The sequence below is a fragment of the Phaseolus vulgaris genome, chromosome 3 (assembly GCF_051622355.1).
Source record: "Phaseolus vulgaris cultivar YP4 chromosome 3, ASM5162235v1, whole genome shotgun sequence".
NCBI classification, from domain to species: domain Eukaryota; kingdom Viridiplantae; phylum Streptophyta; class Magnoliopsida; order Fabales; family Fabaceae; genus Phaseolus; species Phaseolus vulgaris.
Genome location: NC_143500.1, coordinates 44,826,514 through 44,839,776, shown reverse-complemented (window position 1 = coordinate 44,839,776; position 13,263 = coordinate 44,826,514). Strand labels below are relative to the sequence as shown.

The 13,263-nt window shown below is 34.8% G+C and overlaps 2 protein-coding genes across 2 annotated transcripts; one reads left to right on the top strand and one right to left on the bottom strand.

Moving 5' to 3' along the window:
* Positions 1–7,460: 7,460 nt before the first annotated feature.
* NDPK2 (nucleoside diphosphate kinase 2) lies at positions 7,461–11,115 on the top strand. The gene is made up of 7 exons (XM_068608814.2): positions 7,461–7,695; positions 7,787–7,843; positions 8,011–8,097; positions 9,371–9,451; positions 9,543–9,655; positions 9,805–9,854; positions 10,889–11,115. The coding sequence occupies exons 1-7, from the start codon at positions 7,468–7,470 to the stop codon at positions 10,954–10,956; spliced, it is 684 nt and encodes a 227-aa protein (XP_068464915.1). The 5' UTR covers positions 7,461–7,467; the 3' UTR covers positions 10,957–11,115.
* Positions 11,116–11,265: 150 nt separating this feature from the next.
* On the bottom strand, positions 11,266–12,519 carry LOC137807948 (uncharacterized). The gene is made up of 2 exons (XM_068608815.2): positions 12,326–12,519; positions 11,266–12,052 (listed from the first exon to the last, which is right to left on the bottom strand). The coding sequence occupies exons 1-2, from the start codon at positions 12,417–12,419 to the stop codon at positions 11,637–11,639; spliced, it is 510 nt and encodes a 169-aa protein (XP_068464916.1). The 5' UTR covers positions 12,420–12,519; the 3' UTR covers positions 11,266–11,636.
* Between the last annotated feature and the right edge of the window lie 744 nt (positions 12,520–13,263).

The window sequence follows — 13,263 nt, the reverse complement described above, 5'->3', positions numbered from 1 at the left end:
TTAGAAAGCGTGAAATGGAAGAGTTGAATAGTGATACGTGATTTCTCATCATGTTTATGCAATCCCGCAGTATATCATCATGCTAAACTACTTGTAGGTTAGTTCTAAATAAATTTCAAACTTCAGTAAATTAATCTCTTAACTCAAGCTATGAATTAAACTCGACCTTCCCCTGAAAAAAGCAATTAATAATTAGGAGTTAAACAAGATATTAGCCCCATATATATTATGGTATTATCTTGTGCAGCCTCATTCTTGCAGCAAAAGTAGATATCTTCACTTCAGTCTAATCATATCTCTGAAATGAAGCCTTCTGCCAAGCCATTCAGAATAGGATACTGATAAGGAAGCTAAGAATTATTACTAGGCAATTTTCTGTAAAAAGTTGGTGAATACTAGCACTCAGTTTTGACTAATGTAACTCATCAAGGGTGTGTATAGTGTATATGTGTATGCATGGTTACTATAACTGTCAAGGAAAAGGGACTTCAGATGGAAACTTACAGTTTTTGTTGATGCTCACAAAAATAGGGATATCTTCATATGTCACAAGCAAAACCTAGACCAATCTTCACCATCAAACTCACCCCAGAAGGAAATATCCGCAACACCTTTGTTTTCCCTCACCTTGCTTGCTGAAGATTCGGAGAGAACCTTCGTGCAAGTGATGCCAACTTATACAGAAATCCAAATAATATTAAATATTTACCGCAGATGTCGGTTGTGGCACTGAAAAGAACAAGGTAGAAAAGAACAAAATGTTGTTGAATCACGGAATATATTGTTGTGGGGACCTCAGTTTAAACCGCTCATGAAATTCCAAAACCATATGTTGTGGAGAAGTATTCCAGTTAAATGCTTAGTGTAAACCGTCAATGGAAGTCCAAAACTTTGCTCAAAACAATGCTTAGGAGATATCTTGCTTTCCACGTTTGGTCTCATTCATATGTACCCAATGAAATTACATCATAGAACTTCACGTCTACTATGAAATTAACACGCCACGGTCCGTGTCACTGTGCCTTATATATAGTGGCATCATTTGGAAGGACAATCTTTCAGAGCGTTGTTGAGAATCTTTAGAAAGGAGAAAATAAGCAAAACATGCTCAGAAGAAATTAAGGGAAAAGTTTGGAGGTTGGTTTATAAGATCTGTTGGAAGCCTTTGAGGGACTGGTTCACAGATTGATGAGTTGAGAGTGACAGTATGGTTCAATCAGTGATCCAAATCATTGGTGATGAAATCTCAATTTACGCAAATAATTAGATCGTTAATTTGGAGTTCACGGTGGTGCGGTTGAAGAACTTGCAAAAGATTTCTTGAAAAATGTTACTTCAACTACAAGTGCATAGTCAAACCCAGTTTACCAACTTTCAAAGTTTCTATAAAAAATCATTTCTCTTTTTATTTTTAATGGTTGAAATCTGACACAATTCATTATTTATCATAACTCAGGTTTCTTTGTCTCTATACAAGTATTTTTTTTTCCGGTCACTCCTATATTTAATTTTTGTTTTATATTGTATTCTTACTCAGGTAAAAGTCTTTTACCAGTGTACTTCTAAATTATAAATTTATTAAAATTATTTTTAATACTGATTTTATTTATGTTAACTCAATATTTATAATCATTTACATTTTTATTTTGAAATAATAAAAGATAAAAAAACCATATATGCTGTAATTTTTTTCCTATTTTATTGTTAAAATTATTCCACATTACTACTATTACGATTTAAAAATTCTCTTAAAGAGTTTTTTTTAAGTTCTTTGTATTATTTACGATTAAATTTAACTCATGCAAATGATATTTTTTTATTATATATGTAATTGTGTTCTTTGGGTGTAAGGTGTAAAGTTGGTTTAAATTAAATTATTGTTATTTAACTTTAATTTAATTAAGTTGAGATTGTAAATCCTTGAATCTAGATTCATCTTCTTTCCCTTCTTTGGTTTTATAAAAATAAAAAGTCATGTATGCATTATTGGAAAAATCAAAATTAATTCTTTCTCTTTGGTGTAGATACAAAATGGGCACTTGCAGAAGCGATAAGCAGATAAAAAAAAATAGAGCAAAATAGAATAATGACACCAACAAAATTTAATGTGGGAAAATCTTCTTGTCTTAAAAAATAAAATCCACGGGACCTAGTCCATAAAATGTTTTCATTATGAAAGTAGGATTACAATATTTGTTTCTTTAACTCTGTGAGGATAACACTCAATCTCATCCAACAAGAATGGAATACAATGTCTCTCTAGCCTCTCACTAGGATTTATAATTTTACACTATAGTGGATATCTATTCTCTCTATGTTTCACCCTTTCTTGCCTTTCTCTTCCTCACAAGTTCTCTTTATATAGAGAATAAGAGGAAGGTTTCTTCATAAAGAGATAGTGGAAAAATAATGCTTATCACATTTTCAACCTACCTTGAAAATACTATCTTCAACTTTCAAGGTTGAACTTCATAGTCTTCAAGAGAGATATAATTCCAAAACTTTGGAATGACCATCAATTATCAAGATTTATTGATAAGAGTTCTCATTAAAATAAGGAGGGTTCCCAACATACATGCATATTCTCTTTATGCTCTTTCTTAAAATTATATTATAATGTTATTAGATCAAGTACAGGTTAAATCTTCTCTTTATGCTCTTCTTTTAAAATTATATTATAATGTTATTGGGTCAAACTCAAGTTAAAAACTATAAATGGTTATTACTACAAAAAAGTTATAAGTTATACTTATAAAAAAAGTTATAAGTTATACTTATAAAAAAAAGTTATAAATTATAGTTGATAGTTATACAAAAAGTTATAAATTATAGTTGATAGTTAGAATGTATTTTTTTTATTATTATAAGTTAGCAATTCAAGCATCATGATTTGGTTGTTATTTTTTAAGGACACTTGATGACACATTTCTATGACGAAAATAGGGTGAAATTCCCCTTTTGTTGGACTAGAGATCCAGTTAAATGTAATTCTTGGTCGAGAACGAGAATTCTAACAACGACCAAAAATTTGAAAAACTTGAACATGCTTGAGTAGTTTCCGAAGAAGTTGTTGACTCGAAAATCTCTCAGTGTTTTACTTATCGCCTTATTGTTAGGACGATTTTTATGGTATGTGTTTTTTTTCCCTTTTTGTTGCGTCTTATCCAATTTTAATTTTGATGAATTTTTTCTCTTATTGCAAATATAATGTGTTCTGCTACTCAACAAGTAAAAGTTTATTTTAAGGAACTTGGTTTAACTCGTCAACTTTGCATTGTCGAGAAGGAAAAAATGAAAATAGTTGATGCTAAAAAGAGACACAAGAAGAAAGAGAAGTCTTCTCAAAAGTCCATGGGAAGTATTCATCAACAAGATATCCAAAGAGAGGTCAGTGAGGTCTCGGAGATGCATGCGCCTCTTTGCCTAATGGTTTGTTCGGTACTGAACTAAGGGTTACTGAGAAGATGGCCTTTAGTTTAACCAGTGTTGAGAGGGACTTATACTAGTTAGCCTTTCCCGCTGAATTAATTCATGTCCTGGTAGAAGTTTTTGGTCGTATTATGTTGATTGGAACCCGATTGAGTGAGGAATTATCAAAGGCTACGCCGATTGCTGAAGTGCAAAAACTTAAGAAAGAGTTGGTCAAGCTTTCTAGCTCTTAACAAGAGGCTCTCCAAGACAATGTCTCACTCGACAACAAAGTGAAAGCTTTAGAGGATGCATATTCTTTATGTGGTCTAGAAAATTTAACTTTGTCTATAAAGGTTATCGAACTAATTACGACGGAGAAAAGACTTCTTGACGAAGTAGAGGGCCTTCACCAATGTTTGATTGATATGACTCTTTCTCACCATGTCCAACAAGTGAGAAATGATTGATTGAAGAAAGATCTTCAAATGGCACATCAGTTGGTACTTGAACAACATGAGCTCAAATTCACAAAGGCCTGGCAACAATCAACTCAGTGTTGCTCCTATAAGTAGGGATGGCAAAGCGAGATGGATTGTGTGGATCGACCTGCGGGCAGCTGAGAAAAACACGAGGCAGACTATTTATTCCAACCCATTGGCCCGCCCCGCATAACTCATAGCCCGTGCAGGCCAAGTGCGGGGCGGAGTGGGCTGACCCGCATAACTTAAAAATCTTGAAATTTCTTTCTACACTCCCATATTTTCTTCATGTAGCCTCATATTTCACATTCCAAATTTTTTACTCACATCTTATTATGCATGTGTCGTGAAAATAATATTATTAGACCATTTATTTAATGCATCTAAATAAAAAAAAATAAATTTATTCAAATTAAATTTTAATTTTTTTTATTAATTTTTAAAAGAAGTATCTTATGTTGGCTGGTCCACGGGACAACCCTTATGTGGGGCGGGCTAGTAAAATCAGTCCACATATTCTATGTGGGGCGGGTCAACCTGACCCGCATTTTGCAGGCCAAATGTGGGGCGGTCCTATGGGGTAGCTCACATTGCCAATATTTGACGTATATAGGTTGGGAAGACTTTGCACAAGATTTGACATATATAGACTAACTTGAATTATGTAAATATCTATGTGTTCATCAGGGTTTGGTTTTCCATTATAAGGTTCAAAGGTCAGATCCTTCCAATTGGCAAGAATATAAGTTTCCATAATTCTTTAGTAAAATGATGTCTTCTAGAGGATAAGCCGAAAACCATATGTGTAGTGGGAAGTCTACTCTATGGCATATGGTAACTCTCTCCTTCATTTGACTTTGATGGGGGAGGCATGCTAGATACCGCTACTTTCTCTTGATCGGGTTTTGATCCTAATGGTGATATGAGTTGATTTAGTAGACTCACACATTGAGTTATTAACTTCACTTTGATTAGGATTTTGATTAACAAAATAAGGTGATGTCACCACTCAACACGAACTTAACCAAGTAGTTAAGTGTGAAGTTTCTCTTTAAAGAGCAAAGAGAAAAAGACTCACACAAGGAATGATAATGCAAGCGAAAAATTAAGAAATTAAAAAAAAAAATACTAGAATAGGAGTTTACGAAAATGAAAGAGAGGAAAAGAAGAACATAGATGGTTGAAGACTTCCATGGAGGTGGAGAGATTAAGAGTCACACCACTTGGAGGAGGAGAAGTTCATGATAAGTGATGAAGTGAGTCGTCACTCGAAGCATCTTTGTCAAGATAAGACTCAGAGAAAACTAGATACTAAGAAATTCACTCAAACAGAGTTTCTTTACTCAAAATGTGTTGTTATTACAAGAGGGGGTGACCACCTATTTATAGTGTAGGTGCTTGAGGTTTAAGGAGTGGAGAGAAATTCAAATTCAAATTAAACATGCTTAAGCTTTCTAATTTAGTGCCACTAAAAGTGGATCTAAGAGAGTCATTATTCTTACATTTAAGCATGTGCTTAATGTGGGAAGTGTGACTAGGGACTACATATGGAAGATCTTATATATGTTAGGGTTTCTTTATGGGCCATGAACAAGCCCAATTTTTATGTTTTTTAACACCTTCTCTTAAAAAAATTAAAAGAATGACATACTCCAATATTATCCTCTATGAACTTTTGAGAAATGGTGAAATCTTGTGTCTTGTCTTAATTTGAATTTTTGTACTTTTAGTTTTTTCAATTATTTTAGATATTTATTGTTCCTGCTAGGGAGATGGGACCTAGAGAACTGTTGAAGTCTTCTTCTCCTTCCTTCGGTCGGGCAGGTGGCCGAGTGATGAACTGGGATCCTTCTCTTCCTTCTGCTTATATTTCGGCACTCGGGACTCGGTCGTCGGGTGAACACCGGATGGTGGGGGTACCTGCGAAGGCACTCCGACGCTCAAGTCAGTAAAGCGGGTGGTTAGCTCTCAGGTAGGTGAACAGTAATAATGACATACCTTACTCCTTGAAATGCGTGCTATTTATATTATTCTAGTGGGCCTACCTTGTTGGGCCCGTTTATCGAGGTGGATACCGCTTAGGGTTGCATTACCTAATTCTTGATGATGGATTAGCTTCACTGATCTCGGTCTGAGCGTTAATTGTAATGGGGTTCGGCCATCGGCCAAATTCCCACGGTGCGGGTCTGCCATCGGCCAAATCCCTGTGGTCTTTGGCGGTTTCGGCCAAGCCTTCTAAGGTCTCGGCCTCTCGGCATAAGTCTTCAAAGGCTTCGACCTCTCGGCACAAGTCTTCAAAGGCTTCGGCCTCTCGGCACAAGTCTTCAAAGGTTTCGGCCCCCGGCCGGTCGGCCAAGTCTTCAAAGGTTCCGGCCCCCGGCCGGTCGGCCAAGTCTTCAAAGGTCTTGACCAGGTTCTCATGGTCTCGGTCAGGCTGACACGGCATCGGGCAGCCGGGTGGGTCCCGATCTCTCCCCCGTACCGGTACATTTATAAGTAACTATAAATATACTTCAAAGATTAAGTTAATATTTTATCAATTTTAATGTTATTATAAAGACAAAACAAATGTCTTAAGGTGAAATATGGTCCTATTTATACTAATATAATACTCACGAACTTAATAAAAACCCATATCTCTTTGGGTCTACTATTTAATATAGTAATTAAAATGATAGTTTGAACTAATTTTCAAATTAATCTATGTGATTAATGTAGATTTATAGTCTACTCGAAAATAACAATTCTCAAAACAACAGAACCTTTATCTTTTTTTCATGCCGAGTGGATTATTTAATTTTCCGAAAGTTACCCAAGATGTTGAGATATATTATTTGTAAATATTCATAATTATTTGTAAATATTCATACAAGTATAAGAATTTTGATTGTGTAGGTGATAGTTGGATATTAAGATGACTTACAATGTAACAAATTATGATAAATCATTAGGATAGAGAATTTTTGTAGTCTTACTTCAACGTCATAATTTTAAAATCTTGATTATATGATACGTTTACGATTATTTTAAAAAAATCGATTCATAAAAATAATTTTGTTTTTCTTAAAATTAAATAAAACATTAATAAATGTAATGATCTTAGATAATAATTAATGTAATAAATTTTTCTAGTCATATATTATCAATTCAAAACTTCAAAGAAAAAGGTAAATCGTACATCCATTTAAAACTTCTTTATTATTTAAACAAATATTAAATGGGGAATGAAATGAATTCTTTGATTTATTTTAAAAAGTAAATTATATTGTAAAGAACAATTTTTTATATTATCTTTTGAAATACAATTTATCATCAGTCGTTAAATAATTTAAAATTTACTTTTTCGTGTAATTTTTTTACCAAAATTTATGCATATATATATATATATATAAAATATCATCCTTACAAGAACAAATAAAATTAAATGTCGGGGGGAATTTATTTTGTTTTTTTTCTTTCCTGGCAAGAATTTTATTACCACTGTGTATATAAAGAAGATAAATGTTCTAAATCTATTGAGAAGAAAATATCGAAAGAAGAAAGAGCGAAGAAGTGTGGTGCTTAGCCGTAGACGAAGATGGAAGGTGTGTGTGGAAGGGGGGTTTGCGTCACAGCATCTCTTCCGCGCTCAGCAAGGCTTACCAGAAGCAGTGTTCCTGTGTACCGAGTCAGTTACGAACACCTAACACCATTTCCTTCACAATCCCATCTATTCTCGTATCAATCTCCACCCTATGCCAAAACCCTCCGCGCCAGAAACACTACCAAACCCGCTATTTTCCTTCCCCACTTAATTGCTTCTCTGGTTTACTCTTTCTCCCTCTCTCAACTATTTCAATTTTCTTACTCTAATTTCTCAGAACCTATCTGTAATTGTTATTTATTCTATTCTGCAGCAACAAGTTGACCAGGCATACATAATGGTGAAGCCTGACGGCGTGCAACGTGGCCTCGTAAGCCTCCTGATTTCTTCATTGCAATTTCATTTGTTCTGGTTTGAGGAATAAAGGAGAGAAAAATTGAGTTTAAGCTTGTAGTTGTTTTATGCTTATCTTTAGGTCATTGTTGATTTGGCTCCCTGTTCTCAATGCTGAATTTTCTTGTTGTGTTGAACTGATAGGTGGGAGAAATTATTTCTAGGTTTGAGAGGAAGGGGTTTAAGTTGACTGGCTTGAAGCTCTTCCAGTGCTCTAAAGAATTGGCTGAGGTTTGTGCTTGCTTGTGTAAATATCTTGTGTTGAGTGCATTGTTTATTTTTATTGTTGGGGTTATAGGGTGCAGGTAGGAAAGGAGGAAAAGAGAGAGCGGAGGCTCAGTGATATTCTATTAAATTGATATGGATAATAATGACTATGAAATGATACACAGTATTAAATCTACAATTAACTATAATTAACTAAGGAAATCCTTTCTTTGATTAGAAAACTAAATGATTACCCAAAATATTCTCTGAAGATCTTCTATGATACTCAAAGACACAAAGAGGATACAATAGTAACAATTCTTCTATAGACTCTAGGTTGCTATAAATTAACACAAAAACAACTCTATGTTCAGTAATTCATGCGATAGGAGACGTGCTCTTGTCAAGGAGCATGCCGGAAGAAGTACCCTCATTGGGGAACACAATGGGAGAGGAGCCAAACCACATTTTGCTCTAGAGCCAATCTGGAAAAGGACAGGTTGGAACAGACCCAACATGTTCTTAGACAGGCTCAAACAGATTCAATCTGTAGTAAGAGGGAGACTGGAGCAGAATTTTACGGTTTAAAATGCAGCTGGAACAGAACAGAGTAAAAGAGATTAGAAGAAAAACAGCAACTGGGTTTGGTGGAGGTGAGTAAAGATTTAATGAGATCCATAAACTTGAGACAAGAGGCTCTCTTCAAGGTGGATACCATGGTCTGATTATGGGGTCTTGGGTAGGGAAGGAGGATAATAGAGAAAGGAGCCTCCTAATTCTAATCTATGAAATTAGTAGAATATATAGTGATATCATTACAAAATATTAACTCAGTGGTCCTATTTATACCAATGATACAATAAAGATTATTCTTTTCCCTAACTAAACAAGAGAAAAACAATGAGAATATTGCTTTTACAATAAGAATATAAAATGTATTAGAAAGATCTTTCAAAGCATTTCAAGGTACACCAAAGATATTATGATATATTCTAAATGTTGTATCATTTGAAAGGTATATTAGATCAATCATTTTGTGTATACGATTCCAATAGAAAAATAATAAAATACTTTTCTAACAATTAATAACACAGTCTATTTGATTTGATTGTAGTTGCATGTACTGCAACAATATGGAGTGCTTGAATAACTCGTTCCATATTTTAATAATTGAATACTTGACCATATGATGTGGACTTACATCTTGTGTTTGCAGTAATGTTGATTCTATCGTGTTTGTCTATCTTAATGTTCTTATTGTATTTATAAGGCTTATGGTGACTGTTTATGGTTCCAGGAGCATTACAAGGACCTAAAACAAAAGTCATTCTTCCCCAAGCTCATTGACTATATTACTTCAGGTCCTGTTGTTTCTATGGTATAAACCCGATCCAGTAGAATCCCACTTTCACCTACATTTTTGTAATGTACCTGCTGAATTTGTTTTCTCGTTTTGCCATGTTTGCAAGGCTTGGGAGGGTGTTGGAGTAGTGGCATCCGCACGTAAGCTTATAGGGGCTACTGATCCTCTTCAAGCTGAACCAGGCACAATAAGAGGAGACCTTGCTGTTCAAACAGGAAGGTAAGGCCTTTAATCTTTCACATCTAACTTTCGCTTTTGAGATTCTTCACTCTTTTAAGAATCAAGATATGCTGCGGAGCATGTGTATTTCTTGTTGACTCGAGTAACAGGATTCTGGAGTGACAAGATTTTTTTGTTGGACTTGGCAGGAATGTTGTTCATGGCAGTGACAGTCCTGAGAATGGCAAGCGTGAAATAGGTAAGACCTCTGATGTAGTTTTTTTTTTTCAGCATGACATTGGTGCGAAGTATTTACCAATAAATTAATCACTGTCGAAAACTCTTGATACTTTTAATGAAATTTTATCTATCAATCACATTTGTAAACTAAAAGCATGACTTGCAAACACTTATAAAATAATCATTTAGAACATACTTACAGGATCCAAACATAAAATAGTAGCATCCTAACTGATATCCAACATTCCAACTTCATAATAAAGCAATTTAAGGTATTAAAATATGAAACATAATTCTATTGACCAAACTGCTATATTATGCTTAGCCCAGCACTTGATTATTTTTTAGTGGACAAAACATGAAAAAAAATAACAATGAGAACTTAAAATTAGCATGATAATCTCAATATATGTTTCAGAGCATAGTAATTCGAGCTGAGTATACAAGATCAATTTTTGAGGTTGAAACCATTGATAAACCCAAGTTTGTAACTTCAATTAGTGTAGATACACAAAACTTACCTGTGCCCTCTTCTTGTAAACTTGCAACCGTTTGAGAGTTAACTGGAGAATCAAGATACATTTCCAATAGTTAGCTTAGCTTAACTACAGACAATTGTAATGCATATTGAATACATTATTAGATCAACATCTATGCAATAATCCTACCCATTGTTATTCTGAACTTCTACCATGTTCGCCAATAAATCAAATGCTGCCTTAGACCATCTTACCATCTATGTTTTTAAGGTTGTAATCATAAATAAAATTATATTCTTAATCTTTTGAATATGTCATGCAAACCAAATAATCTGGTTTATTAAAGATAGTAAATGTTTTGTTGACTTCTCCCAGATTATTCTTTTAAACAATAATGGGTTGGGATGGCATTTTCCCGTTTAATTTCTGGTGTAATTTTGGGCACTAATATCTGATGCTAGTAAACAGGATGCTATCGTGTTTGGAAATAATATTTTAATAGTTAGAGGAATGTGTGTAGATGGTACTCATAATAATGTGATTCCTGATTTACTGTTATTTCCATGTATGCCAGCTCTATGGTTCAAGGAAGGCGAATTATGCGAATGGACCCCTGTTCAAGCACCGTGGCTTAGAGAATAATAAAATCACAGATTTCCAGTTACAATGTTCATGCCATTTTTAGTTTCAATAATCCATCAATTGTTTTCAGTGGCAAGTGTAGCACTGCTTTAATTTTCGTGTTTAAACACTTACTCAAATTTTGTTAAATTTTGCTTGACTCGGGATTCTTCTAGCCCATACCATCTTTTCCTATCATGTCAGATTTAAATGGGTCATGTTACTTGAATACTAACTTTTGCAAACAAGTGTTGAGATTAAAGGAAAATAGAAAATCCACAATCTAGTGAAATTTACTCATAAAAACGAGCCCAGCCAGTGAACAAGAATAATGACCAAAACAGGAAAAAGGTTTATAGTGTACATTTCTTTGAAGTTACGGAAAGATTTTTGGAGTAGCGAAGTCTCAGATCACTGGAGATACATATACTCTCGCTTATTGATTTTTAACTAGCATTTCAACTCATACCCATTTACTCACTGATTTTCCCAAACACTATTCATTTACCAAACTTAGTTCTAAAAACTAGAGTATCTAATATACTTGAAACAAAACATGGTCCACACCTGAAGTGTAAACAGAAGATATACAATACAACACATCAGAAAATAATTTCATGGAATTTAACTGATAACAGCAGTGGAAGGTATTGTGTTGGCATAATTACTCGTTTCATTGCTTCCAGGTTATAAATACATCTTTAATCCGACATTTCACAATCGTGCAAAATCTGAACACCGACCACTTCACTTCCGTAATCATATTCAACAGAAGTTGATGAGATAGATTCAGAACTTCCACTCTCCGTTGAAGTTGTTGTCTTTACAGAAGATGAAGCACGTTCATGTCCGGTATCCACAACTTTGAAGAAATTTAGAATTGAAAGGTTAACTTGTCTTCTCTGTTCCGAGTCCCCGCTAGAAACAATGTCACTAACCCTAGGCGAAGAGTTATCAGACTCGGTGTCCATCATCGTTGTCTCAGGACTTGAAGTGCTTTCTGGATTAAAATCTGGCTGATTTGCTTCTTTAGCACAAGGTGAACTAACTGAAGAATCATCTATAACCTCACTTGTATCGAGTCGCGCACCAATCTTTAGCTTCATGAGAGTAGCCTCTGAATCGAAGGAAAGACATTTTAATAAGGATAATATCAAGTCATATACGCAAACAGTGCCTTTTAATTACGCACTGACGCAAAGAGTGGTACGGAGTATGCACAATCTCAGGTTAATTGTCTTTCGTATTGAATCTAAACTTGCAAAAATGAACATTTCAAGATTTTCTTTTAGGTTCTTTACTCACATTTTTGCAATTGAAAATTAAAATCGTTACCCTAAATTTTCTTTAAGCGAATTGAGAGAGAGAGAGAGAGAGAGAGAGAGAGTACCGTAGATGGAGAGAGTGTCATCTTTGAGAATCTTGGAAGGAGAACCCTCTAAGGTTTCCAATGATGAAGTCGATGCCCTGATTCTGCCGAACATTTGTGATGCTCTCTTGGCTTTGGTTCTGTGGGGGACGGGTAATCCGCAACGCAAAGATGAGAGAAAAGTATAAATACAGAGGAGCAGATTTTGTTGGCGCCCTTTTCTGATTGAATTGCAGAATTAAAGCGGGAATCGTACCCCGCACCCTTCTTTTATTAGGACTTCACTATTTTCCTCTTTCTTTTCTTTTCTGATTTTTTTTCCCTTCAAAAGTACTCAACCAAGTACGCGGGACTGTTTCTTCCTGCACCTCCATATCTTCTTCTGGCACCTCCATACACAACATGAAAATACATTTTTATCCTTCTTGTGCCACCCCCATAGAATAACTTCCGGATTATGTAATCCGAAAATGCATTTGAAAAAAGACTTCCGGATTACATAATCCGGAAGTTAAAAAAGACTTCCGGATTATGTAATCCATAAAGTAATCCTGCATCTGAAAAAAGACTTCCGGATTATATAATCCGGAAGCTAATTACAAATTTGAAAAATGATTTCCAGATTATGTAATCCGGAATATTACAGAGGGTCATTTTTGGAAATACGAAAATCTATGGAGGTGAGAGAAGAAGGTATGGAGGTGCAGGAAGAAGCAGCCAGTACGCGGTTCTCTTTTGGATTGGGCTATAGCCCAACTACATGTCATCTTTTAGGAAGTTGCATTCTGCACCCCCATATGTAAAATGACAAATAAACCCTAAACCCTTGAAGCAAATAGGGGTGGCACTTACACATCCCTCGTCAACAACCATGTCACCCCTGAAACAAACACAGTATAAGAGAACGATTGGTACACGAGAAAAAATTAGTTTTCCAGGAATTTAAAGTTGAAAAAATA

Coding starts and splice junctions, on each gene's coding strand:
- NDPK2 (XM_068608814.2), top strand. CDS start 7,468: ATGGAAGGTGTGTGTGGAAGGGGGGTTTGCGTCACAGCATCTCTTCCG. Junction 8,098..9,370: donor GCTCTAAAGAATTGGCTGAG/GTTTGTGCTTGC, acceptor TTATGGTTCCAG/GAGCATTACAAGGACCTAAA. Junction 9,656..9,804: donor CTTGCTGTTCAAACAGGAAG/GTAAGGCCTTTA, acceptor TGGACTTGGCAG/GAATGTTGTTCATGGCAGTG.
- LOC137807948 (XM_068608815.2), bottom strand. CDS start 12,419: ATGTTCGGCAGAATCAGGGCATCGACTTCATCATTGGAAACCTTAGAG. Junction 12,053..12,325: donor TGACACTCTCTCCATCTACG/GTACTCTCTCTC, acceptor CCTTCGATTCAG/AGGCTACTCTCATGAAGCTA.